Source organism: Nannospalax galili, unplaced genomic scaffold, assembly GCF_000622305.1.
Source record: "Nannospalax galili isolate Female #2095 unplaced genomic scaffold, S.galili_v1.0 scaffold217, whole genome shotgun sequence".
Taxonomy (NCBI): Eukaryota; Metazoa; Chordata; class Mammalia; order Rodentia; family Spalacidae; genus Nannospalax; species Nannospalax galili.
Window position 1 is genome coordinate 785,078 of NW_008340643.1, and position 24,525 is coordinate 809,602.

General features: G+C 40.2%; 1 protein-coding gene across 3 annotated transcripts in view; it reads right to left on the reverse strand.

Moving 5' to 3' along the window:
- The window catches only part of Phka2 (phosphorylase kinase regulatory subunit alpha 2), a 71,864-nt gene that overhangs the window by 44,938 nt on the left and 2,401 nt on the right, over positions 1–24,525 (reverse strand). For all 3 annotated transcript variants that reach the window (XR_003849913.1, XM_008835689.3, XM_008835688.3), the window contains exons 2-7: positions 13,877–14,035; positions 8,850–8,897; positions 7,268–7,436; positions 6,261–6,343; positions 3,301–3,381; positions 1,909–2,007 (exon numbers count right to left, since the gene is read on the reverse strand). Coding sequence is in view for 2 of the 3 variants with exons in the window: in XM_008835689.3 (XP_008833911.1) it covers positions 1,909–2,007; positions 3,301–3,381; positions 6,261–6,343; positions 7,268–7,436; positions 8,850–8,897; positions 13,877–14,035 (639 nt within the window). In the remaining variant the exon portion in view is untranslated. The remainder of the gene's footprint in view (positions 1–1,908; positions 2,008–3,300; positions 3,382–6,260; positions 6,344–7,267; positions 7,437–8,849; positions 8,898–13,876; positions 14,036–24,525) is intronic.

Here is a 24,525-nt window from a genome sequence, read left to right on the forward strand (position 1 = left end):
GCTTTCTGTTCCCTGGGAGAGGAGGAAGAAGTTGGGGAGAGCTTGATATAGTTTGGAGCCTGTGCTGAGAACCTTTTTTCCCTTCCTACAATGTCCTCTAATGAGGAGGAACTATGGGGTTATTTTTGTCAGCAGCTCAAGATGTTCTGGTTATAAAGATAGAAACCAGAAAAGAACACACATGCAGGACCAACACAAAGACACTGATGCTTCTGTGTAATGGGACCAGATGGATTAGATAATTTAGAAACTACCTCAAGAAGAACAAAAATTCAGAGGATCTTATGAAAACACAGACAAAATGGTAACAGAATTAGTTTAATTCCAGAATTTTTCTGGGGTTATCAGAGGCTCTATGAAATGACCTTAATAATAACATGACTGGATTAGTGACCAAAAACTTGGAAAGAAGTTAGAATTATAAAGAAACATTTGGGTAGGTAAAGAGTTAATGCTAAATACAGACAAAAGTCTAGACACCTGCAAACACAAACTCATTAACTCTTCCATATGATGATGGAGGTAAGGTATTATGTCCAATTCATACATGAGGACTCTGAGACACACAGAGAGATTCATGCCAAGGATGTGCAGCCAGCAAATGACCAACCGAGGATTCTAAACTCATATTTTTTTCCACTAGACAATGCATCTACTAATACACATACCATTATGTTTTTGTTAGAGTATACACCAAAACATACAAGAGTCCTGAGTACTATGTTTAATGGGGGAAACTGAATAATCTAGAAGGTGGGGAAAAGATGAATGGAATCCTTCAGCTTCAAACTAAAATTTTATTTTCTATAGCCAACCAATTTCTGGACCCAGTTCTTTAATTAAAGTCACAAACCACTTAACAATGAGGGGTACATCCTGAGAAATACAGTATTATGTGATTTTGCCATTGGGTGAACATGGTAGGGTATGCTTACCAACATATGGTATATAGCTTACTACACACACAGACTGTATGGTATATTTTGGTCAATGGAGGATAGTATGTACTATGGTGGTATCATAGTATGTAATGTCTTTCATTGATGAAATTATTACTACAAAGTACACAGCTATAGTCACTCCTCCTTAGGGTTTCTCTGTCTGAAAACACAAACTCCCACTAGAAGCTACTTACAAATTTTTTTTGAGATAGGGTCTCATGTTGCTCAAGTTGACCTTAAACTTGATAACTCTCTATGTAGCTGATGACCTTGAAAATTCTGATCTTCCTCTCTCTCCACCTCCCAGGTGCTGGGATTACATGTACCACCACACCTGGTTTATTATTTACAAGTTTTTATGTATCTGAATCACTTTAGCCCTAGCATGTAGTGGATCCCACTAAGGGCTTGATGATTGGCTAGCAATTGATGACTGTGTTTAATGGAGCTGTCTAAACTGTACCAATCGTTCCTTTTAGTTATCTGTATTTCAAGGAGGTTCTAGGAATTTGTCATCTCTCTCCTCTAAGCTATCCTGCCCAGCACTCCTCCTCACCTCATGTGAAATAGCACTTGTGAGCCATTCTATCTGGGAGCATTAAGACATGAACCTGAGAGAAAACCAATTATATGCTCAAAACCAGAGAACAGATTTTGCTTCCGTCAGAAAAAAAAAATGCTTTGTTAGCTCCACATACACAACAACATTTTGTCTTATGCCTGTGTAGTATTTTTTGGCTATGAAGTACTTGAACAAATTGACCGAGTTGATTTACGCCAATCCTTACAGTTATTTTGTGAGGCAGGAGGGGAGGTATCTACATAAAAACCCACTTTACAGATAAGGAAGCTGGATCTCAAAGAAGCCGAGTACCAGCAAACCCGAAAGGTGGGTAACCTGAACTGGAGTCCAGGCTTCCCCTCCCAGATTCTCCTTCCCTACTTTCAGGAAGAGGCGATCTTTTACCTGGCAGTGCTCAACTTCATCGGGCAGGACATGGATCACTGACTTGCGTCCTCCATGGGCTCCGAAAAGATCTAGTTCATCAATTGCTTCAAGTGCAGCCTACAAATACAAGTATGAATTAATTTTCTTTCTAATAAACACTCACTCCAAACTGGTACTCCTTTTTCATTAAGAAATCTAGCACACATGCTCCTCCTAAAGGTGATAAAGGACATCTAGTCTAGCTAGAGTCCTGGCATCACGGTCTCTTCATTTTCAGCAGCTCAGCACTTTCTTGCATGACACTGCTCTTTCCAGGAACAAGAAAGAGAACACAGGAGAACATTTCCCCAAATGAAATTAGTATTCTACCAACGAAGGAATATTAACAAGTCTATAACGTCATGTTTGGGGGAACTAAATTCAGGATTGGTCTTTCTTTCACCTATTTTAGCAGTTAACCTATCAGGAGCATACTTGGCACTTCAGAAAGCTAATTTGGTTTTAGAAAAAGTACTCTTTTCTGTCAGCTTACCTTAATAGAGGACATTTATTGTCGTTTTAAAAAACTCTGGCTCTGGGGCTTTCAATTCTTTCTAAGTAGTATGTCTGTCTTGAGAAGGAGGGTGGGAAGAAGGCATATTAAATGTCTATGGTAAAGGATTCCAACAAGTGGCCTGCAGGCTGTATCTGCCCCACAGGCACACTATGTTTGGCTTTACAAATCCTTTCCTCTCCCCTCCCCTTCCTCTTTTCTGTTGCCTCCTCTCATTCTCCATCCCTATCCTGCCTTGTCTCTTCTCTTCTCTTTTCCTATTTGGGGCAGGTTCTCACTCTGCTGCTCAGGTTGGCCCCAAACTCCTGGGCTCAAGTCACTGTCCTGCCTCAGTCCCTTATGGAGCTGGGATTAGAGGCATGCACTACAGTGCTGCCTTGCAGAATTTTCTAAATGATCTGAAATACTTTCAGATAAAACTCTCAGTGTTCCCAGTACCTCCCTCTTGCCCAGGTATCTTTCCATCTGGCTAGCTTCTCTGGTTATTGTCCCTGGTCTGCCACTGTAGTCCTGAACATGCGCATCTCATCTACAAAATGCTCATCTTCTTTAACCTTCAATATGACCCAGAAAGGAAGACTGGCCATCACTTATTCAGCTTCTTAACATACAAGCACCAGCAGATAAAGGGGGCACAGCACACTTATTTTCTGCCACACATATATATCAGTGTTAGAAACCTACTTCCTTGACCTGTAATGTCACTTGGCTGGGGTACACGTGTCACTTAAATTGTACATATTTACTGTAGATTTTTGAAAAAAAAAAGGCTAATCCGATTCAATCTAAACTCCTATGAAAAGAACTTAGGCAAAGCAGTAAAAATCCACAGAAGGGCGAACAAACAGGACTGTCACCTTGGCCATTCCCACAGAGCTTGCGTTCAGTTCTGGAATGCCCTGATTAGTCTTATCTCCACGCTCCCACATTCCATAATCCTGGGGGGAAAAAGCAACTATCAGAAGGGGAGGAAGAGTTACATGAGAAATCCTACAGAAAAACAATCCTTCATGCTATCAAGGCATATGTAATATGAGTGTGACTTCTCGAAGGCTCTCAGCTCCGTGGCTTTATATGCTCATACATTTATATGCTCTTGATCAATTTCAGCTTAGGTGACCTCTGTACAGAATTTTAGAAGAAAATACTCAAGTGCTCAAGTGGAAGAAAAGTACACACAAAACTATTCTCAGATTTCTTATTTCTAAAAGGTATTAATTTGTAAAAATGCAATTTGTAGCAAACAAAATATTTTATCTTAAAATCAAAGTACTGCCCCTGTATTTGGTCAAATCAATTGAATGTATTTAAAATAATTTAAAACTGATTTTCAGTATTACCTCTTGGGTGCAAAAAAATGTTAAGGAAGTAACTAGAGTCAAACTCAAAAGTAAGATACTAAACATGCCATGTAGTTAAAATCCCATTAACATGGATTGGTTCAGTACACTGTCATACAGACAACTTAATACATGTGTACCTAACTTTGGTTGCTGACCATAACACATCACCCAGTGACCATGAAGATGAGGCTGCAGTATGAGAAGGTTACAGATTTCAGAAATAAACTAGAAGGCACTCGTGTAAAGCTGTCATGTGAAGCTGTGAAACCTCCCAACTGTCACTCAGACAATCTTGGATTTGAGGACTGAGCTAATTGCTTCCTGCTGGGAGGACCTAGCTTCTGCTTTTACCCACAGTAAAACCCTCCAAGGAATCAAGCTGATGGAGAACACCTCAGACCACAGTGGAATCATTGTGCTGAGGGAAGCCTGGAAACAGCCAAAGTGTAACTTGCATGTAACTCTAATGACGAAAACCAACTGTTTCCAACTGCTGAGAAAAACAGAAATCCCACCTTGACATTCCTAAGTACTATGTAAGAGAAGCAGAAGTTAAGAGTGAAAATCCCATTCCAACAGATCGGGGCATATTCGAACCCAAAACCACATACAAAGGAAAGGGAATGAGCCATTAATTTGGCCCACCTGAGTGTAAGAATTATAGATCACTGACAGGCTAATGAGATACGATTTCTCCAATGCCCAGCTCAGATGGGTTATGTAAGATCGATGGTTCTTTCATTTGCAAGTAGAACACACAAATCTGGGGGTAAGGGGATGGGGGTGGCAGGGTGAGGGTGGAGATGGGGGAGGAGAGTTGAATATAATCAAAATTCATTGTATGAAATTCTTGACTTAATAACATTTCTCTTAAACTTAACAAAACAAAAATTCACAAACAACAAAACCAAAACAAAAATCCAAGGAAAAATATTTCTAAAATCTGAACACTGAAACTTATATACACTAGAGGCACTCTATACCCTGCCCTGCAAGCAGGCCATACAGGGGCCCAGGTGTTGTTTTCTCATGGTTTCCCACTCCTTTCCTCCTAAAAATCTGTCTTATAAACCCACAGCCATGTGATCCATCCTTAAAGACTGTGTGATTGGTTCACCCCCTGCTTTAGAGTATAAATTGATCAACTCTCTTTCCTAGTGGATTACATTCACATTTCTTTGCATGGCCATACCTTCTATGCCTGGCCTCTGCCACTGGCGCACCAACAAGCTGACAGACATTCTGCTATTTTCAAGTGCCAAGTTTTATCCGAGGTCTGTGCCTTTTTTCTTCCCTCTCTTCCTCAAATGCTCCCACTCCTGCCCTCCTCAAAACACACCTTTCCCCCAGAGAGTCATGGAGCCTGTTCTTGTCTGTGACTGCTGACTGCTCACACTATTAATGCAGCTAAACGCCCTTTCTCTTTCTTACTGCTTATCTAAACCCTACTCATCTCCTAAACTGCAATGGAAAGAATACCTTTCCCACAAAGATTCCTTATGTTTCTTTAAACTAGTATCTGTCAACTTTGGCACCACCAACATTTTGAGACAGATAAATCTATGCATAGGGTTGGGGTGGCTGTCCGGTATACTGTATGCAGTTACTGGCCTCAGCTCACCAGATGCTTTCTCCCCTAGGTATTATTACTCATAAAGTTTCCAGACATTGCCAAATGTCCTCTGTGAGAAAATGATTGCCTTTAAATACAAATCACTGCTTTAGACCTGGGATCAGCAAACTATGGCCCTTGGACCAAATCTGCTCAATTTTCTAAAGTCTACTTGGGACATGAGCATGCTCGTTTGTGTACAAAGCATATATGCATTTTCCTGCTATGAATGCAGAGTCAAGTAGCTATAACAGAGGTCACAGGGCCTGTAAAACAGAAAATATTTGCTTCCTGGCCCTTTGCACAGAAAATGTGCTGACCTTGCTTTAGGCTACAGTGCCCTTTTCTCTCATTGCCCTACCAACCGCTGCCCTTTCCTTACTGCCCTGACATTCAGCCTTGTAGTTTAGCTGTTGTCTAGAGGCTCCACTTTTCAAGGCAGACAGAAGCCTGGAGAAAGTGATCTTTGTGCATGTTTATGCTCACAGCACAGCCTCTTCTGCCTGTGGGATGCTGGGGTGATCCCCATGGTGTCCCACCTCCCTACAAGACACCAATTGGGCCTTCTCTTCAGCCCAATTCAGGCTGGCCCATATATATCCCTTGGCACATTTTAAGGTCTTATTATTAATAAGAATAATATATTCAGACAGAGTATATGGTGTATTCTAAAAGCATAACACCCTAAACTATATACCAGGATAAAAATATGTACTTTGCAGAAGTGACATAATCTTATTGCTCTAGTCTTGTTAACCTGCTAGTTAGCTCCAAATAGCCTGGCTTTCACAGAACTGTATGATTTTAATTTTTCTTTACAAGTGTTCCACCTGAAAAAAAGACAACCAGAATGGATACTTACAGCAACTTTATATGCAGCTTCTATATAAAAGACAAGATTCTGAATGAAGGCCACCTCATCAAGGGTGAAAACAATACGTAAGCCTAGTAAAAGAAAGCAACAAGGTTACGAAGTTATACTTTGAAGAGAGTTGCCAATTACAAATCAGAAATATGCTAGTAAATTGTCCTTGTACCCCCATCATCATTTTTTTTAATTGGGCATCAACGCTTAAGTCTGAAGTAAGTCATATGGTTAGTGTCTTATCTCAAAAAGAGGAAGGGAAGTAAAAGAAGGACAGGGAAGGAAGAAGAGCTCCATCTCTGTAGATGGGCCTATAGGAAGAAATAATTGAAAGATAAGCCATGAGTTCTCTGATACATGCTGGGCTCATGCAGAGATGATTCCAACAAAGCAAGGATTTTAGCCCAAAAGAACTAATAGCACTGTCTGTAGCCTTGAGTGACCAAAGCAAAAGCTTTTCCCTGTACATTCCCAGGTGAAGGCTGTCTTCTTTCTGCAGGTCACAGGCTGAGCCCCTGCAACTCTCTGCCCTATCACAGACCCAAATGTACATGACATCAGAGAAGCATGCTTGTCTTCTGCATAAACCACTACTAATTAAAAATACATGATAAGTTTTTAATGCATCCCTCTAAAATTCAGTGCTGCTAATATGACAGCACTAAGAAGTGGGACCAAAATGAGTTTAGGTCACAAGACTCTTCCCTCATGGATGGATTAGGACCCTAATGAAAGAGACTTTACACAGCATTCAGTTCTATCCATCTGCCATGTGAGGACATACCTTTCCACTCCTTCAGAGGAGGCAGCCCTCACCAGACAACTGAACTTGTCAGTACCTTAATCTTGGACTTTTCAGTCTCTAGAACTGTGAGAAAAAAAACTTTCATGCTGCATAAAATGCCCACTCTCTGGTACAGTTGTAGTTGCATAAATGTGCACTACTCTATTCCCTTTCTGGATTGCCACTCCTTGTACAATGGGCTGGAATGGCCCTGGCTCACCTGAGGCAGTCATCTGGGCCAAGAACAGGAGGAAGAGGGAGGTAGCATCCACCTGGAGGTGGCCCCATTGGTCATCGCCAACCACAGTGCTGCAGGTGGCGGTGTTGTACTTGGCGTGCAGACTGTCCTTGGTACTCTGAGTGTGCTTGAATTTCTCCACTTTGTCCACCTGAGGGAGAAGGCAAGCTGGCTCCACATAGCTACACAGGTTCACAGTTGGCAGAGGTCAAATCCAGGGCCAATCACTAGATCCACAGAGGGCCAATCACTAGCCCTCTTATCTGGGAGCCAGAGGGATGGGAGACTGCTAATGAACACTTCACAGAGGGGCCATGCTGGAGAGTCCCCCCACCGATTCCCTGGAAATACCTCAACCTACAGGGGTTTAGAGAGCTTTGCATTGGTGAGGGTCGGGCTAAAATGTGTCCTTGTTTACGGATTCCCCAACTGGGGCACTTGGTAGGTTCTCAAGGACACAGGAAAGGAAGGAAACCTTTTTAAATTGCAACTTCTCATTTCTTAATGTTGCAAAGAAAAAAAAAGCATGATGTCTTTGGATGTTCTAAGGATGGGGACAACATCACATTCATTTTGAATCTCTTCAGATCCTGGTATAAAGTTCTGTGCATAATATGTGCTCAATGAGTTGTTACATTTATCTGTCACTGAAAATATCAGTAAATAATGTTAATTTAAAAATTAAATAAATTTGGGACTGTAGAGATGCATCAGCAGTTAAGAGCATTGGCTGTTCTTGCAGAAGACCCGGGTTCAAATCCCAGCACTCACATGGAGCCTAACAACTGTCTGTAACTCTAGTTCCAGGGGATCCAATGCACTCTTCTATCCTCTGCAGGCATTGCATGACATTGGTGCACTTACATATATGCAGGCATACATAACACTCAATACATAAAAAATAAAAATATAGCAATTTAAAAAATTAGCTAAATTGAATTATTCTGTGTGTATGTGTACATATGTGGGCACCTATATGATGGTCAGAGGACAAATTTCAGGAGCTGGTTCTCTCCTTCCACTATGTGGGTCCCATGGACACAACTCAGGTCATCAGGCGTGGTGGCAAGTGCCTGTATTCACTGAGCCATTGCTGCCTCCAATAATGTCAACTTTTAAAAACTCAAGCACTTAATCTCAAGTGAAAACACACAGAACAAACAACAGTACATTGATTCTAGGAGTGGCTTAAAAATCTTTTTCTTTCTTTTTTTTTTTTTTTTAAAGACACATGTTCTCTTTTTACACATGTAAATCTTAGAAAGAGGGTCTTAGGCCGGGTGTGGTGGTGCATGCAGGTAGATTATCTCAAAAAGACCAAGGGGGGAAAAAAAGAAAAGCAAGGAGGAAAGTCTTCTTAGAAAATGTCTTTTGAAAACATGGTTCTATATTATAATAAAATTACTGGAGATATTTTAAAAGAGGAGCAAAATATTTTCAGTTTTTCTTCTTGAGGAGGAAAGTTCAAAATGTGCTAAGAATGCAAAGTATCACAATTAAAATGACACAAAATGCTCACTCTGATGATGCTCTGCCAGGTACTTCCTTGTCATACTGTACTTACCTGTCTCATCATGCACTGGAGAAGACCTCGCATTAGCTTCACCACATTCTGTAGAAATAAAGTGACATCAATAAGAAAGCTCAGGTTTCTCACTCCAAGAAAACCATCTGATTATCTCTATGCTGCCAAGCCAGTGTTGCTTGGTAACTTCCCAGAAAAGGCAGCTCCCAACCATAAATGAGTATTCTAATTGCTCAAATTATTGACCCTTTTCCACTCCATCACAAAGAAAGAAATAATTTTGACAAAGTGATTTATCCCAAATAAAAAGGCTAGATCAGATGGCACCTTAGGGCTCTGAAATCCAGTTACTTTCCATTGGAAGTTTAGCAACAGAATTTTTATAAACTTAATATTCTTGAACTTGATGTTACATTTCTTAGTAATTTATTTTTGTTATACTAAGGATGAATTAAGACTACCACACCTGTCCAAAAGCAATGCTGTTTTGTCAAAAGAGCCATTTGTGACACCATTATTGGACTATCGAGCAAAGTTCTTACAAAACAAAAGTGGCAGCCAAAGTTTCTTAATAATGTGATGTACTGCAACCAACTGCTATTATCAGCATATTATAAATAACAGCAGTCATTCTACAGTAATTAATTAGATACAACATCTAGGCACTAGGAAACTTGACTTGTATTACTTTCAATTTCTCAACCAGCCTTATGAGGTACATAGAATTTTTAGCCCACTCTATAGATGAGGAATCTGAGCCTGAGGGAAATGAAGTAACATTGCTCATATCTCCCAACTGGCAAAGGGTGGAGAAAGACAGAACCTAGATAATTAGACACCATGGACAGAAAGAAGTTCCTACCTACAGGCATAAGCATATCACAAAATGTACCCCACTTTGTGGGGGACAGCATAGTGAAGGGCCCTGAAAATTCATGGCCAGTGAAGAATCTAGGAGTCATATTCTTCTACCTCCAAAATCCTAGGATTCTAGAATATAATACTACTTTATGTCATAACTCTTTTGGGACATAAAATGTTACCTCAATTACAAGGTAAAGGTAGCATGGTTATAATCGATAGCATAAACATTTGTTAACCATTTTCTCTCCAAATAAAGGAAAGTCATTTCCCACTGGGAAGAAATACAGTGGTTTCCAACTAGGAGTGATATTTCTATTCACCAGAAGTAGGGAAGCATCTGGAAATATGAGGGTAGTAGCATTTTAATAATCACGATGATAGATGTGGGGGCTGGTGCTGCCATTTAATGAGTAGGGACCATAGTATCTAAATGCCCCATAATGCATGGTACAGTCTCACATAGTGACGGACTGTGCTTCTAGAACCCCAAAACAGAGTAGTGCCCCTAGTGAGAATCACTGAAGGATCATGAGTCATACTCACTGCAATCAAGGGTGATGTTTCTTTTAGCTTATTTATTTTTATTTTGAGATAGGGTCTAACTATGTGGTCCTAGCTGACCTGGAACTTGCGATGTAGACCAAGTTGCTCTCAAACTCATAGAGATCATCCTACCTTTGCCTCCCAAATGTTGGGAATAAATGTGTGCACCTCCATGCCTGGCCCAACCTTCAGTTTATCAACTATACTCACCAAACAGCAAAAGGCATTAAATATGAAATGTCGCATGTTTAAGTCTCACTATTATCAGTAAAAGAATCCCAAATTTAGTCAACCTTAGTCATTTCCAGGTAGGGGTGGGTATGTGTGTGTGATGAGCAATTTGTAAAACACTTGGCATCAAATGATTATTTGGCAGCAAATAAATGATTCACTAGTGTAAAACTCATCCATCTTTTTAGAGGCATAGTCAGTGATTCCTATTTGAAACTTTTAAAACTTCCTTTACATCAAAGACAGTTATTGCATCACCTCACATTGAGCACACAGGTCAAATCTAAACTTTGCTCCCTTAGACAAGCTTTTCTTATCCTTCACATGGTTGTCAAAGCTTTCCTCATACCTTGTCACTCTTGCCCATTCTGTTTACTATAAATAAGCATTAGCTGGGCTAAACTCTTCCTGGGCCTGATTATCCACTATCTGTGAAAGCCATCTAGGAATATATCTATCCAAGGGGTAGCTCAGTTGGTATAATGTATGCTTATCTTATGTGAGGCTCCAAGTTCAATCACCAGCCCCTAAATTCTATGTTTTAATTTTTGTTTTTATTTTATGTGTATGAGTGTTTTGCCTACATGTATGTAAGTGCACCCATGTCATTCAATGCCTGAAGAGGCCTGAGAAGTCATCAAATCCCCTGGAACTGGAATTATGAATGGCTTGTTAGCTGTCATGTAGGTGCTGAGAACTGAACCCAGGTCCTCTGCAAGAGCAGCCAGTGTTCTTAACCATTGGGCCATCTCTCCAGCTCCCTAAATTCTATCCTCATAAGATAAATCTCAAAGGTTCCCATGCCAAGATAATTACACTTTTGTATTTTATTTCTAGTTACTTTCCCATTTCTGTGATAAATACATGACAAAATAGCAACTTGGGGAGAAAAAGATTTATTTCATCTTACAACTTCTAGGTCATAATCCATTAATGAAGGGAGTAAAAGCAGGAACTTGGAGGCAGGAGCTTAAAGCAGAGACCATGGAGAAATGCTGCTTACTGACTGCTCCCCTTAGCTTGCTCAGTTACTTATGGCAACCCCTCACAGTGGGCTGGGCCCTCCTACATCAATTAGTAAACAAGAAAATGCTCCACAGACATGGCCACAGGGCAATGTGATGGAGGGTATTCCTCAATTGTGATTCCCTTATCCCAAGTGACTAGTTTGTGTCACGTGGACAAAAACTAACTAGCACAACTGACCCCTTGTCAACTTGACACACAAACACATCACTATTACACCATAACCTTTCCTTTCTTGTTTGTTCCCAAGATCTCATGTTAATATTAATATCACAACATAAAACAATAGAACCCTCAAAGTCCTACCATCCTTAAAAAATGCAAACACTTTAAAACTTCAAAGTCTCTTTAATATATCCAAAGTCTTAACTGTGGACTCCCATAAAATAAAAAACGAGTTACTCTTCTTCTTTCAAAAGGAAAGAGCCAGGCACACCAAAGCAAAACCAAAGCCTAGCAGTCTACTTCAACATCCAATATCAGGGATGCACTCATGATTTTCTGGGCTCCAAAAGGTTTGGGTAGCTCCACTTCTCTGGCTCTGCTATCTGTAGCACATAAAGCTTATCTCCCAGGTTCAGACTGGCTCTACTCCACACTTGTTGCTACTCTTTCTGGTCATCCTACTGTCCTGGTATTCAAATATGCTGAGGCCTCAACTGCAACTAAGGTTGCACATTCACCAATGGTCTCTCCTAGTGCCAAGTCTCAGCTTCTCTCCAGGACCCCCTCAATCCTGGGTTTCCACTGCAACTGAAGCTATACCATCACCAATGGCCTCTCTTGGCCGCTCATAGTGCCAAGTCTCAATTTCTCTCCAGGGTCTCTTTGATCCTGAGCGTTCATGCTGCCAAACCCAGTGCCATGAAGTAGACTCTTACACATTACCAAGTTCAGCTGCCTGTCTTGAGATGCAGCTTTGGCCCCCTCTGGACCATAGCTACTGTGTGCTATGATGAAACAGTTCCCAGAAGATTTTACCTTATTGCTGCTAGTCTATTGTCAATCACAACTGGTTTTTTCAGCCCCAGCTAACCAGCATCAATTGTCCCAGTAAAGCAAAGGTTTCACGTTAGTGGTGCTAGTCTCTTGTTAATCACAACTGATTCTTCAGTCCCTACTGGCTAAAACCCAGATTCTTAATTCAAATATATCACACAAATGACCCTGATAGAGTCTTTGATTCCCTCTGAAACTTCAGAAGCCATGTCTCCATCATTTCCATTCTTCTCAGCATTATCTTCGAAGCTCCTGCAGAACAGCTTGTTAAGTTCTGAGCACAGCTTTTCCAAACCAAAGTTCCAAATGCTTCCACAATCCTCCCTAAACAGCTTCCACAAACCTCCCTAAACAACATGGTCAGGTCTGTTAAAACAACACCCCACGTACCTGGTACCAATTTCAGTGTTCCTTACCTGAAAACTCTTGTGTTCAAGGGTAAAATATTTTCTTTCAAATTCAACAATGGCAAACCTTTGCTTATTAGGTATCTTGATTTCTGATTTTAAAATAATTCTCTTTGCTAGTATTGGAGATTGAACCCAAGGCATGCCGAGCAAGTACTCTACCACTGAGTGACACCAACCTTCTGATTTTGGAAAACTTAATAAAAGAACCTTATTTTGCTATATAGTGAATAACACGGGCATAAAAATTTGATAATACCAATTTGGCTCTAATCTAAAAGGGTAGCAATGAATTAATACAACCAACTTCCTGGAATGGTTCAAACTGAAAAGATATTCTAAGGGATTTTCAAAAATGTTTTAAACAATGGCAATCAATTTTGGATAGATATTCTTCAAAATGTGACTACTCTGAAAAGTGCACACTTTGCAGTGTCTGACTCTGATGCATCAGCTTTTTCCCCTTCGAGGGCCAAGAGAAGGGGTTTACAAAACCCTTATATTTGAAAACAATCATATTAATTTATGTTTTATACACACATATGCATAAAATTGGTTGAACATGTATGAGAGAAATGTAAATAGGTAGGCAAAGCAACACTTTGCGGTAGAAATTTGGATGCTTTTGTTTCCCATTTGGTGTGATTTTTTTATATTATCATTGTTTTGACAGGGTCTCTCTGGTCCTAGCCCTCCTGGGAGGGCTGGCCTTGATGTCACAGAGATCTGCCTGCCTCTACCTCCCAAGGGATGAGATTAAAGGGATGCCACCACATCTGGCATTATCACTGTGGTCTTTTTTAAAAATAAATCTCAAACAGAAAGATCAATTTGAGGTTGAGACTATCTAAATGCCTTCCTAGTATGTTCTTAGCAGAAAATGGAAGACAGGCAGGTACGTTACTGTTTCTGCACAAACAAATACTTCATCATGGGTTTTTTCAGTTCAAGGAAAAGGTGTTGAGCAGACAAGACACAGCTGTCAGTTACTATTACCTGTTCCAACTCATAGGCCTTGGCCTTATCTTCATCACGGTCAGCATTCTTTCGGTAGGCCATGCCCAAGCCCCATACAGCCAGGATGCTATAGATGTTGTCCCGCACCCAGGCATCCTTCTGGTCATGGCTGGCTGACAATAGCCCAGTGACAGGGTTCTATTTGAGAAGAGACATAAAAAATGCTTGGTATTACTCTTCACAAATCTCCTGGACAATGAATGCTTACCTAAAGAGGTGTATGAATAACTTGTAATGAGTAGCAGAGAGAGACCATAGTTTCACTTTTCTGTATTTCGGAGGCCTCACTTGTATAACTAGAAGATGAGACTAGAAAATTTCTAAGGAACATTTTAACTCTTAGGTTTTTTTTTATCAACCTTCAGACCAGACCACACTGTTGAAAGGGATAAAACAGAAGAAACACCAAACAGAAAAATCTACCAAGCTTTGCCGATATGTGCATTATAAGTTTCAGGTCTTGGGCCTTCATGTTTCCATAACATTTGGTAAAGTGCTGAACCTGAGAGTAAGATACCTGCATTCAGGGCCCTGCTCTGTCTCCTAACCCTACATGTCTAGAGAAGTCACCTGTCCTGTCTGAACTTCAGCTACCTTGTCTGCAATCCAGATACTTCATGCACCTGAACAGAAGGATATGTAGGGTCCCTCTTTAGCTGTAATGTCACTGGTATGCTCTAAAAAAGTTCTAGGGACTAGAGAGGTGGCTCAGCAGTTAAGAGCACTGGCTGCTCTTACAGATGACCTGGGTTCTATTCATAGCACTAAATGGTGGCTAACAATCATCTGTAACTTCAGTTCCTGGAGAATCCAATGCCCTCTTTGTATCTCCATGGGCAAGCATAACACTGGTACACTTATACACATGCAGGCAATATACTTATATAAAGAAAATAAAAATAAATAAAATATTAAAAATAAAAAAGTTCTAAAAGAAGACAGACCTTCACATAAAAAGTTACACAGAAATGTTCACAGCAGCATTACTCATAGATGCTAAAAAGTAGAAATAGGGCAAATATCTATCAACTGGTGAAGGGATAAAACAAAATGCAATCTCTACAATGGAATATTTGTTAGTAGAAAGGAAGTGCTAACACACATCAAACATAGAGTTGGAAAACATAAAAAGTGAAAGAAGGTAGTCACAGAAGGCCACATATTGAGTAATTTCATTTATATGAGTTGTCCAGTATTTATATAGACAGAAAAGTCAGTGGCTGCCCAGAGTTTGGGGTGGAGGTGGGATGAAGGGCTGTTCATAGGTATTCTTTTCTTCTTTTCTTTGTGGAGGAGATAAAAGCACTCTAAAATTAATTGTGGTAATACATGTACAACCCTATGAATATACTAAAATCCAGTTGTATACTTTAAACAGGTGAACTGGATGGTAAATAAATTATGCATCAACACATCTATCAATATATTTTGGGGGGGATAGGTACTGTGGATTCAGCCTAGAGTATCCTACATGCCAAGCAAGTACTCTACCACTGAGCTCTATCCCCAGCTCAACATTTTTAAAGCCAGTTTTGAGAAACTCTGAGCCTAGAAAGAAAATGGCTAAGAAATGAGTCATATTAAGGTAAAGTCCAGTTGACTTTTCCTGAAAATATACCAAGAAATATGTTTGTAATAAAATACACCATAACAATCAGAACTTTGCCACCTTAAAAATATCTTGCCAGCTTAGAAAGTATATTACCTGCATTCCTACTGACTGATTTCTGTAAGCCACCCAAATGGGTTCATGTCTTTAGAGGTCTGGGGTCTTTGACATTGGTATACAAATGGAGAGGGTACTGATGCCAATCTGCAAGCGAAAACAATGCCTAGTTCAGTGGTATAGTACTTGCCTGGCATGCACACGAAGCCCTGGGTTCAATCTCTAGCATTCCAAAACAAAACAACAAACTTACAAGGACACTATATTATTTACAAGAAGGCCCATGAAAAATTCCATTGGGTATTTTCACTGCCTGAGCTATTAGGTAAAAAAAATATTGGCAGTCTTTCATATGGTTCCACCCAAGGAATTCATATTTGATTTTCTTTTTAAATTAATCTATACTCTCTACAAAAATATCTGAAACTCAGTTAATACTACCTGTAGGAGCAACAGCATTAGTGTATTGAAATAGTTCTCCACAAACATCTACCAGTCAATGAATTTAAGGTCTACCAGAGCTGAAATCTTGGAATGACCAAAAGCTCATATCTTATTCCAACAGTGGATTACTGAATCTGAAAAAAACATTCACTACTGACCAACAACACATACATAGCATTATGTAACTTTATCTGTTCTGAGTCCTTTTGGGTAAGCTTGGGACAGGAAATTATCAGGAGATCTGGAGTAAGTAATCAACCTTCTCCTGGCAGTCCCTACTAACTTTGAGTCTACTAAAACAAACTGCCTTTCAATGACACAGCAGTGACGGCCTGCAAAGTATCACATGTAGTTTGGATTATGAAATGCCACTGCACTGTTAACTGAAAGCCATTTCTTTTATTCTTTAGTTTGGATTTACCTGCTAGAGTTGATTAGTCTATCCCTACCCAAGACTAGATTGTCTATGCCCTTCATTCAACTATAGAGAATAGGCTGGGTTTTTCAAGGGATCCCCACATTCAAAACTATGCACACACAATCTATGGAAAATTGCGATGTTACTGCACTAAGCAAAATGAATACTTTATGACCTGCTTCTCCCTTTAAATCTATAAAACATGGTAAATTATGTTGCAAGAAGTTGTGGGTAATTCCATTTGGTATGATTCATAAAACCTGAAATGTCCCTAGCCTGGTGGATACTCGGTTGCCCCAGATTCTGCTGTCCTTTCTAACAAAAATGGCCAAGCAGTTTTGACTTTGAGTCCTTCTTTGGGGTTGGTCTGTCCTGAATCAACTTGCATTTCCACCCACTGGTGTCTTAAGAGCCACTCAAACACACCCATTTCTTTAGAGATGGGAGGGATATATTTGGTTGACATTGGTATACGAATGAAGGGGGTATCGGATGTCACTCTGTAGGCTAAACAAGACACAGGAAAATGTACACCACAGGGAGAAGAGGATAGATGGGTCTAGGCCAAGTTTATGGTTTCTAATATGATAATTTTAACCACATGCTGCTTTCCAATAAAAAATTATTTAGTTCTAGCTGTGCATGGTGGCACATGCCTTTAATCCCAGCACTTGAGGCCAGCCTGGTCTACACAGTGAGTTACAGGCCAGTCTGGGCTGCAGGGAGACCCTGTCTCAAAAAGGACCAAAAATTATTTAGCTCTAACTAAATCTTCATATAACTATGTAGAAATATGTAACTATAATCATACCGATCTCTTTCAGGTTTTTCCCTTCTCTTTTGGGCTTTCTTCTTCCTATCCTCATATCAACAACCCCATAAACCCAGTCCACTGGGTAAACTCTGCATAGATTTTTTCCTTTGTGCTACTAAAACTGGATATTGTATGATAGAATATGTGAACTGTAGAAGAGCCACAAGCCTCATTAGGGAAAGCCATGAAAACTTTGAAGTGTCTAACTGGCCCTAAATTAGTAGCCTGACCTTGCTCAAGCCTGGCCTTGTTCAAGTCTTATCAACTTGTCACTCCCTGAACTGAGAGAGACTGTTTGTGGAGCCTGTCCCTTTTAGTGCTATAGATAACTCACCTACCTTTCTGAGAAGAAGAGACCCTTAAGGACACCAGACCCTGGCAGAGAGTTAACTCTTGAAGCCATGTGCAGCAGAGTTCCTATATAAGACCAGACTGCTCTCTCTTCAGTTTGCAGGTAATCATTCCTCAAGGAAAAGAACTGTCATCCCTTTGCTGGGCTTCCTGAATCTAGGGAGCATATTCCTTGCCTGTTGCAGGTCTGGCTCTGACTCTTATTTCTAAACTTTAAACTCCTTCCTTTTTTCCACCTCCTAAATCTAGTATTATCTATTACTTATTACAATAAAATAATACGTATACATATGCTTACGTACAAATTCTTGTTCACACACAAACTTTTTAGAGGGTGTCAATTTTTAATGATATAGGGATTATAGGATCACAGTTGATATGACATTTCTCATTCAACAGAGCCTTATGAGATCCCCTCAAGTCATCCAGTATAATTTCAATTCAAGAGCTTAGAAGCTGCAGAATTGTCCACGGTGAATACATATAATAATGCACCCTTATCATAGGTATTCATTTATATTCCAGGGCTTTTACTGCCACTACAACAATACAGCAATAAATGCCCTTACAATATATGTTCTTTTCTACACTGGCCTTATTTGTATAGAATAGAATCTCCAAAATGGAATAGCTAGGTTCACAGGTTATATTATATGCACTTTTAATAAATATTCCCACTCCTAAATATTTCACATTTTGTCAGTCTAATGGGTATAAAATGGTATCATATCACCACTCTCATTTTAAAATAATTTTATTTCTCTAAGTATCAATGAATTTAAGCATCTATTTACCCTTCTTTTGGGAAGGGGGTACTGGATTTGTTCTTCTGTTAGCTATCTTAGTTCCTTTTAACCAGGTAATGTTAACACAACTTTCCAAGTGTCATGTTTGCGAGCATAGGCTCCAGAATCAGTCTGTTCAAAACTCTATCACAACACAGCTGTGACCTTGAACAGATGACTTCAGCATCTCTCTGTAAAGTGGGGATTATACCACTTCTTCACCTCATAGGTAGTCTGTGAGGAATAAATAAATGTATATCAAGTGCTTTAGACTGTCTGACACATATATGTGAGCAGTAACTGACTACATTTAATATTATTGACCTATACAGCCTTCATTTACATTATTTCTTTTTCATGTACTCATAATTTCAGAAAATAAATTAAGCTATATGGCCAGGGGAAAGAATCTACAGTGAGTACCATGTAACCATCATTTTTATTAAGAAAAAAAGTCTGGGATACTATCTTTACTAAAAATATTACTAGTGGCGTCAGGCATAGTGGCACATGCCTTTAATCCCAGCACTCAGGAAGCAGAGGCAGGGAGATCTCTGAGTTCAAGGCCAGCCTGGTCTACATAGTAAGTTCTAGGCCAGCTGGGGATGCAGGAAGACGCTGCCTCAAAAACACCAAAAAAAATTATTACTAGCGGAATTTTTTTTTTTTTTTTTTTTTTTTTTTTTGCGACAGAATCTCACTTTGTGGACCAGACTAATCTGAAACTCCACATCCTCTGGCTTCAGCCTCCCAAGTGCTGGGATTACAGGCAGTTGGGCTCATTCATGTTATACCCATAGATGAGTTAGTGCATCTCTCAACCCTCATGAGAAAAGCTTATTTTTAAAGTAGATGATAATTCAGAGAGTCACAACTGGTCAATGTGCAGAGAATAAGAGACTGCAGAATGCTCAGCCCTGAATGGGACATCTATATTATAACTCCGCTCCCCAAAGCTCAGGGATCCTCAAAGAAGAGAGTTAAGAGTGGAAAGATTTTAAAGAGCAGAGGTGGTAGATGACAAGGAAATAGCATTTTCTAGAAACAACAGGAAGTTGCACATATGAACTCACAGTGATTGTACAGCATGCACAAGTCCTGTATAATCTCAAGCCAGGCAAATTCCCAGTATGGAAAGGGGAGGAGAGCATAATGTACCACCCCCAGCTGAGGAGATGCTGGCAACAGACAGCTGCTGGGAGGTGGAGAGTCAGTTTTCTTTAAATATGCGGCCCCTGATAGGTCATATAAGCTCAAGAAACAATGTTTACAGAATCTTCTTGGCTAGTAGCAAAACAATGATGATTCTCAGAGCAAGCGGGGGTGGGATAGAGCTTAAAAACACAAGAGAGAAGAGATGCTGAAATGGTGACATACTCTGCTTCTCAGAGGGTATGTGAAAGTGAAGGGAGGGGCAGGTAAGGTCTGCAATGTGGATGCTGAGCCAATCCAGAAACCGCAAAATGCTTACTTGAACAACAGACCAAACCAAACTAGATGGAATTCAAAAAGGATTTATTTACTTATTTGGCTCATGCGTTTAATAAAGTTTGCTGAACTAATTTTATTAGCCATCACTCCCACATTTGAAATGACTCAGCTCCTTTTACACACATACCCCCACCCTCAGGATCCCAACAAATCTGTACACAGAGCCTCTTCTTTCCCCACCCCAGCAGCCACCCTGTAACACAACCATAGTCTGCTCTTATATTTAGGCACAAGAAATTCAACTGCCAAACACTGTAGGTTTTAAAGCAACCTACCAATTGCATGGGTACCAATATCACAGAGCTAATGCTCCTGTTTTAATGTACGTGCAAAGGTGGAGGTTTGTGGGGCCCAGTGATAGAATGTCTGCTTAGCATATACAAAGCCCTGGGTTAGATTTCCAAAAGCTCCTATTCACCTCCCTCAAATAAAGTAGCTTCCAAAACCAGGGAAAATAGAATCGCACTGACCTGCCAGCCTGGAAGTGTCCATCTCATGTGATCTTGGGCAAATTACTTAACTTCTCTAGGTCTCACTTTCCCTTTATATAAAAAGTAAAGTTCAGCTGGGGATGTGGAGTGCCTGCTTAGCATGTGTGAGCCTTTGGGTTCAATGTCCAAACCAAGGGAGGAGCAAGAGAAGAGCTGAGCTAGAGATGGAGAAGGAGGGCCAGGGAGAGAGACAGAGCAAAGCAGACTGAAGTACATGTTCCCTTGGTTCCTTCACTTTATCCCTTCAGATAGAAATGCCATTACCTCTGCTTGTCTGGTACCTGTTCCCCTCCCTTCAGGTAATGGCCTATAATTTCCCTTGCTTTGACTCAGTGGTAGCTAACTGCATCATAGCTTGCACTCTGGTCCTGCTTCCAGCTGCAAAGACAAGTGATTAAGCCTGACCAATGTGAGCATAGTTTGAGGATGGGCACATGACCTAGGCTGGACCACTTAGGAACCATTGTCAGTCAAGACTAGAGCTACTATAGAAATAGCTTGCTTTCTGTAGAGGCCATCCCTTGGAAGAATATGTCCTAGAACTCCTAAGGGACCACCTCTGAATCACAAGGAACTTGCTATGGTCTGGATCTAGGCTGCCCCAGGAAGGCCCATGTGATTAAACTCTTGACTTTGTTACCCTGTTCAAAATTCTCCAGTCTCTATAGATAGAATTGAAATCCCTTAGACTGCCAACTGAAGCTCATGTGCTGGCTCTTTCAATTACTTGACACTCACTTTTTGGCCCCCCAGAAAAATCTAGTTTCCTGTACGCATGCACGCTCTCTGTGAAGCCTTCCTTGGCTCCAGTTACTGATCCCTTTTCTCCACAGAGAGGTGGGGAGCTGCGGGCCAATCTACCCTTGGTGTTTTTCCCTTTGGAGGTTGAGCTCTCTCTCTCTCTCTCTCTCTCTCTCTCTCTCTCTCTCTCTCTCTTGCTCAGTACCAAGGGAGGAAAATACAGTTCTATTATTAAAATGAAATATTAAGAAACTAGAATACTGAAAATACTACGTACCACTATCACCCATGTTAGTAAAGAAAAAATGTAGAAAAGTGAAAAATATTATCACAAAAATTCTCAAAACTGGTTAAATTCATTTGATGTGCTGAAATTTTGTTCTAGCAACCACCTTTTAAAATATTATAAGGGAGTGGTAAAGGACTATATATATGTGTGTGTGTGTGTGTGTGTGTGTGTGTGTAACGTGTATGTGCTTGAATATGCCATAGCACGCATGTAAAGGTCAGAGGACAATTTGCAAGTCTTTTCACTCCTTCCACCACGTGGGTCTCAGGGGAACTCAGGTCATCAAGCTTGGTGGCAAGTACCTTTACTCAATGAGTCATCTCGCCAGCTCCTAGATATATTTTAAGGCAAAAATTATAACTTTTAATTTAAAATGATTGCATCTATAATCAATACTACGAGTTGTGCAACACTCTCTTTATATTAGTTTAAAAGACAGCTTTTGTAAATCTTGAGGGGTAAACTTTAGGTGGTTTGGAGAACAGTCTTGAAAATATGAGCTCTAGCATGCACAGCCTCTTGCTTTACCTAACAGAAGAGGTGCGCACTTCTCTCTTCCTCTCATCTTTCTTTTGCTGCTCTTCCCCTCCAGGTTTATAAACCTTGGTAAGGAGCCAAGAACCTCAAGCATTCACTTCATTCTAGATCCCAACACTAATCTTAGATGTTCCCAAACTCTCAGGAACGGCTCTGAGCCACTTAGCTACAGTCAAATGACTTTATCACTCTCCTAGGAGGCTTTACATACTTTGCTACTCTCTCATCATTTCCTGTAGTTAAAAAGGGGGGTTTACTGAGATGTCAGTCTTTAGTTTGGTGTTGTGTAAACTCTTGGAACACATTTAAACTCAAGGGAGGTGTCAGCTCCTTCTTGGCTGATGCCTGAAGTTTTAGGTATCAATGGATTACTGGGTACAGGGTTAAGAAACTTTCACCAGAACAGAAGAAATACAGATATCATTATTTGAGCTTTATAATTACAATGTTGACTTTTATTACCTACATTTCATATTTGGAATTGGGTTCAAAGAACAGAGACACTGTGCATCATTCCACACCTGTTTTTGTTTTGTTTTTTAGACAGGGTATTTCTATGTAGCCCAGGATGGTTCTTGACCTATGGTCTCCAGAGGATCTTCTAGGAGTCCACAGTGGGCTAAAGGTTCATGAGAGTCCTGAAAATTTTGTATGAGCATTCTTCTCAAGAGTCCAATATATTTAGCCTTCACAAAATTCTCAAACAGGTCTTACCCACTTCTTTAAATGTATTTTATGAATATTAACTGTAATCTCTTTACCTTTTGTGAGGCAGATGTCATGTTCATTAACTGTCACATCTAAACATAAGTGACAAGCTAGGCACAGTGGTACGCACTGTGAGGCTATTTGTGAGTCAGTAGGATCATTTGAGCTTAGGAGTTTGAGACCCACCTAGGCAACATAGTGAGACACTGTCTCTTAGTTTTTTCAATTATTTAAAATATAAGCACAAATGACAAAAGCAACATGGCAGAACTAAAGTTGGTGAAGTATTTAAAGAAATAGCCAATGCAAGTTTCACATTGTAACATACAAAGGGAGTGCAACTTCATTTGTTAGTCACAGCAATTTGGTATGTCTAAAGCATTTGTCTGCACAGCCCCAGCTTCATCCTAAGAAGGCAGAGTGCCTGACACCAACTTTCTAGTCTCCCAAGCTTCCTTTTCAAAACTTTTTTCTCTTGGATTCAGTATTCATCTATAGTTTTTAAACCTGCAAAATGGCCCTTTTATAGCCATAGCTCTTTTCCTTCTTTGCCTTAAAGATTCAAATAATGTTTAGCAGCAAGTATTAAACATCTGGCAAACGAGAAATGGAAAAGGTTTTCTCTTTCACAAGTACAGGAAAGGAATTGGCTGACATGCTAGATGATGTAATTAAATTATTGATTTTAAAGACAGAATAGTGATAAGTTTGACATATTTATCACAAAATGATTTCTAACCTGTGAAACCAATATAAATTGATCTCAATTTGAAAAGAAAATAAGAGAGTACAGATTTTGTATGAACTGACATTGAAAATGCCTCAAACAGATGTACCTATCTACAGAAATTGGGATGATATAGCACAAACTTTAGAAACCTAGCTCATTCATTTCTTATTGTTGCCCGCTCGCGTGCGTGTGCACATATGTGTGTGTGTATGTGTGAGAGAGAGAAAGAGAGAGAGAGAGAGAGAGAGAGAGAGAGAGAGAGAGATCTGCCTACCATCACTCAAGAGAAGAGAACAGGTCATAAACAGGTTAGGCCTCTACAAATATAAATAGCTATTGAGGCAGGATGGGTGTAGGATAGCTCTGGATAGGAGCGTATGCAATTCTGTATTTGTAGATTTACAGAATCTCCCAGTACAATAGTGTCTGGAGTATTCTAGTTAGCCAGAGGAAAAGAGAGCAAACATGAGGGCCTTTCCCTAACTACCCCCAAAATAAATACAACTAAAGGCTTAGACAACTACTTTTTAATCATTAAAACATCAGGGAGGAAAGTCCAACCCTGCAGCTTTAGTGAGAAGACACAGTTCTTTTACTCCCAAGGGAAGATAAGCCTGGACCAATAGCTGTGTCATTAGTGTGACACAGAACCTGCAGGAAATATTTTCTTTCAATGAGGATTGAAGGACACCTTTCATGTGCCTGAGATGCTGCCTGATGCATAGGAAGGAAATAATGAGGTCTCTGTACGTAAGATCTCATTGCATCAATGGCATCTAAAGACCAGAAAACAATTAGTAGCTCTATCAGGTCTTTAGGGAAAGGGAGTATCGTGGACCACAATGGTCACGCAAGGACCATCAGGTACTAAGATGTTGCCTTTATCAGGTGCACCCACTAATTACGAATTTCCCACTAAGTGAAGGTAGTATATGAGACATTTATTTCTTTACAATAACTCAATGGAAGTAAAATGCCCTCATTTTACTGATAAGGCTGTTGACTCAGAAAAACAAAAATAAGAGCTGGGGATAGTGGCACACATCTCTAATCCCAGCACTCTGGAGGCAGTGGCACACATCTCTAATCCCAGCACTCTGGAGGCAGAGGCAGGTGGATCTCTGTGAGTTTGAGGGCAGCCAGGACTACACAGGGAGACCCTG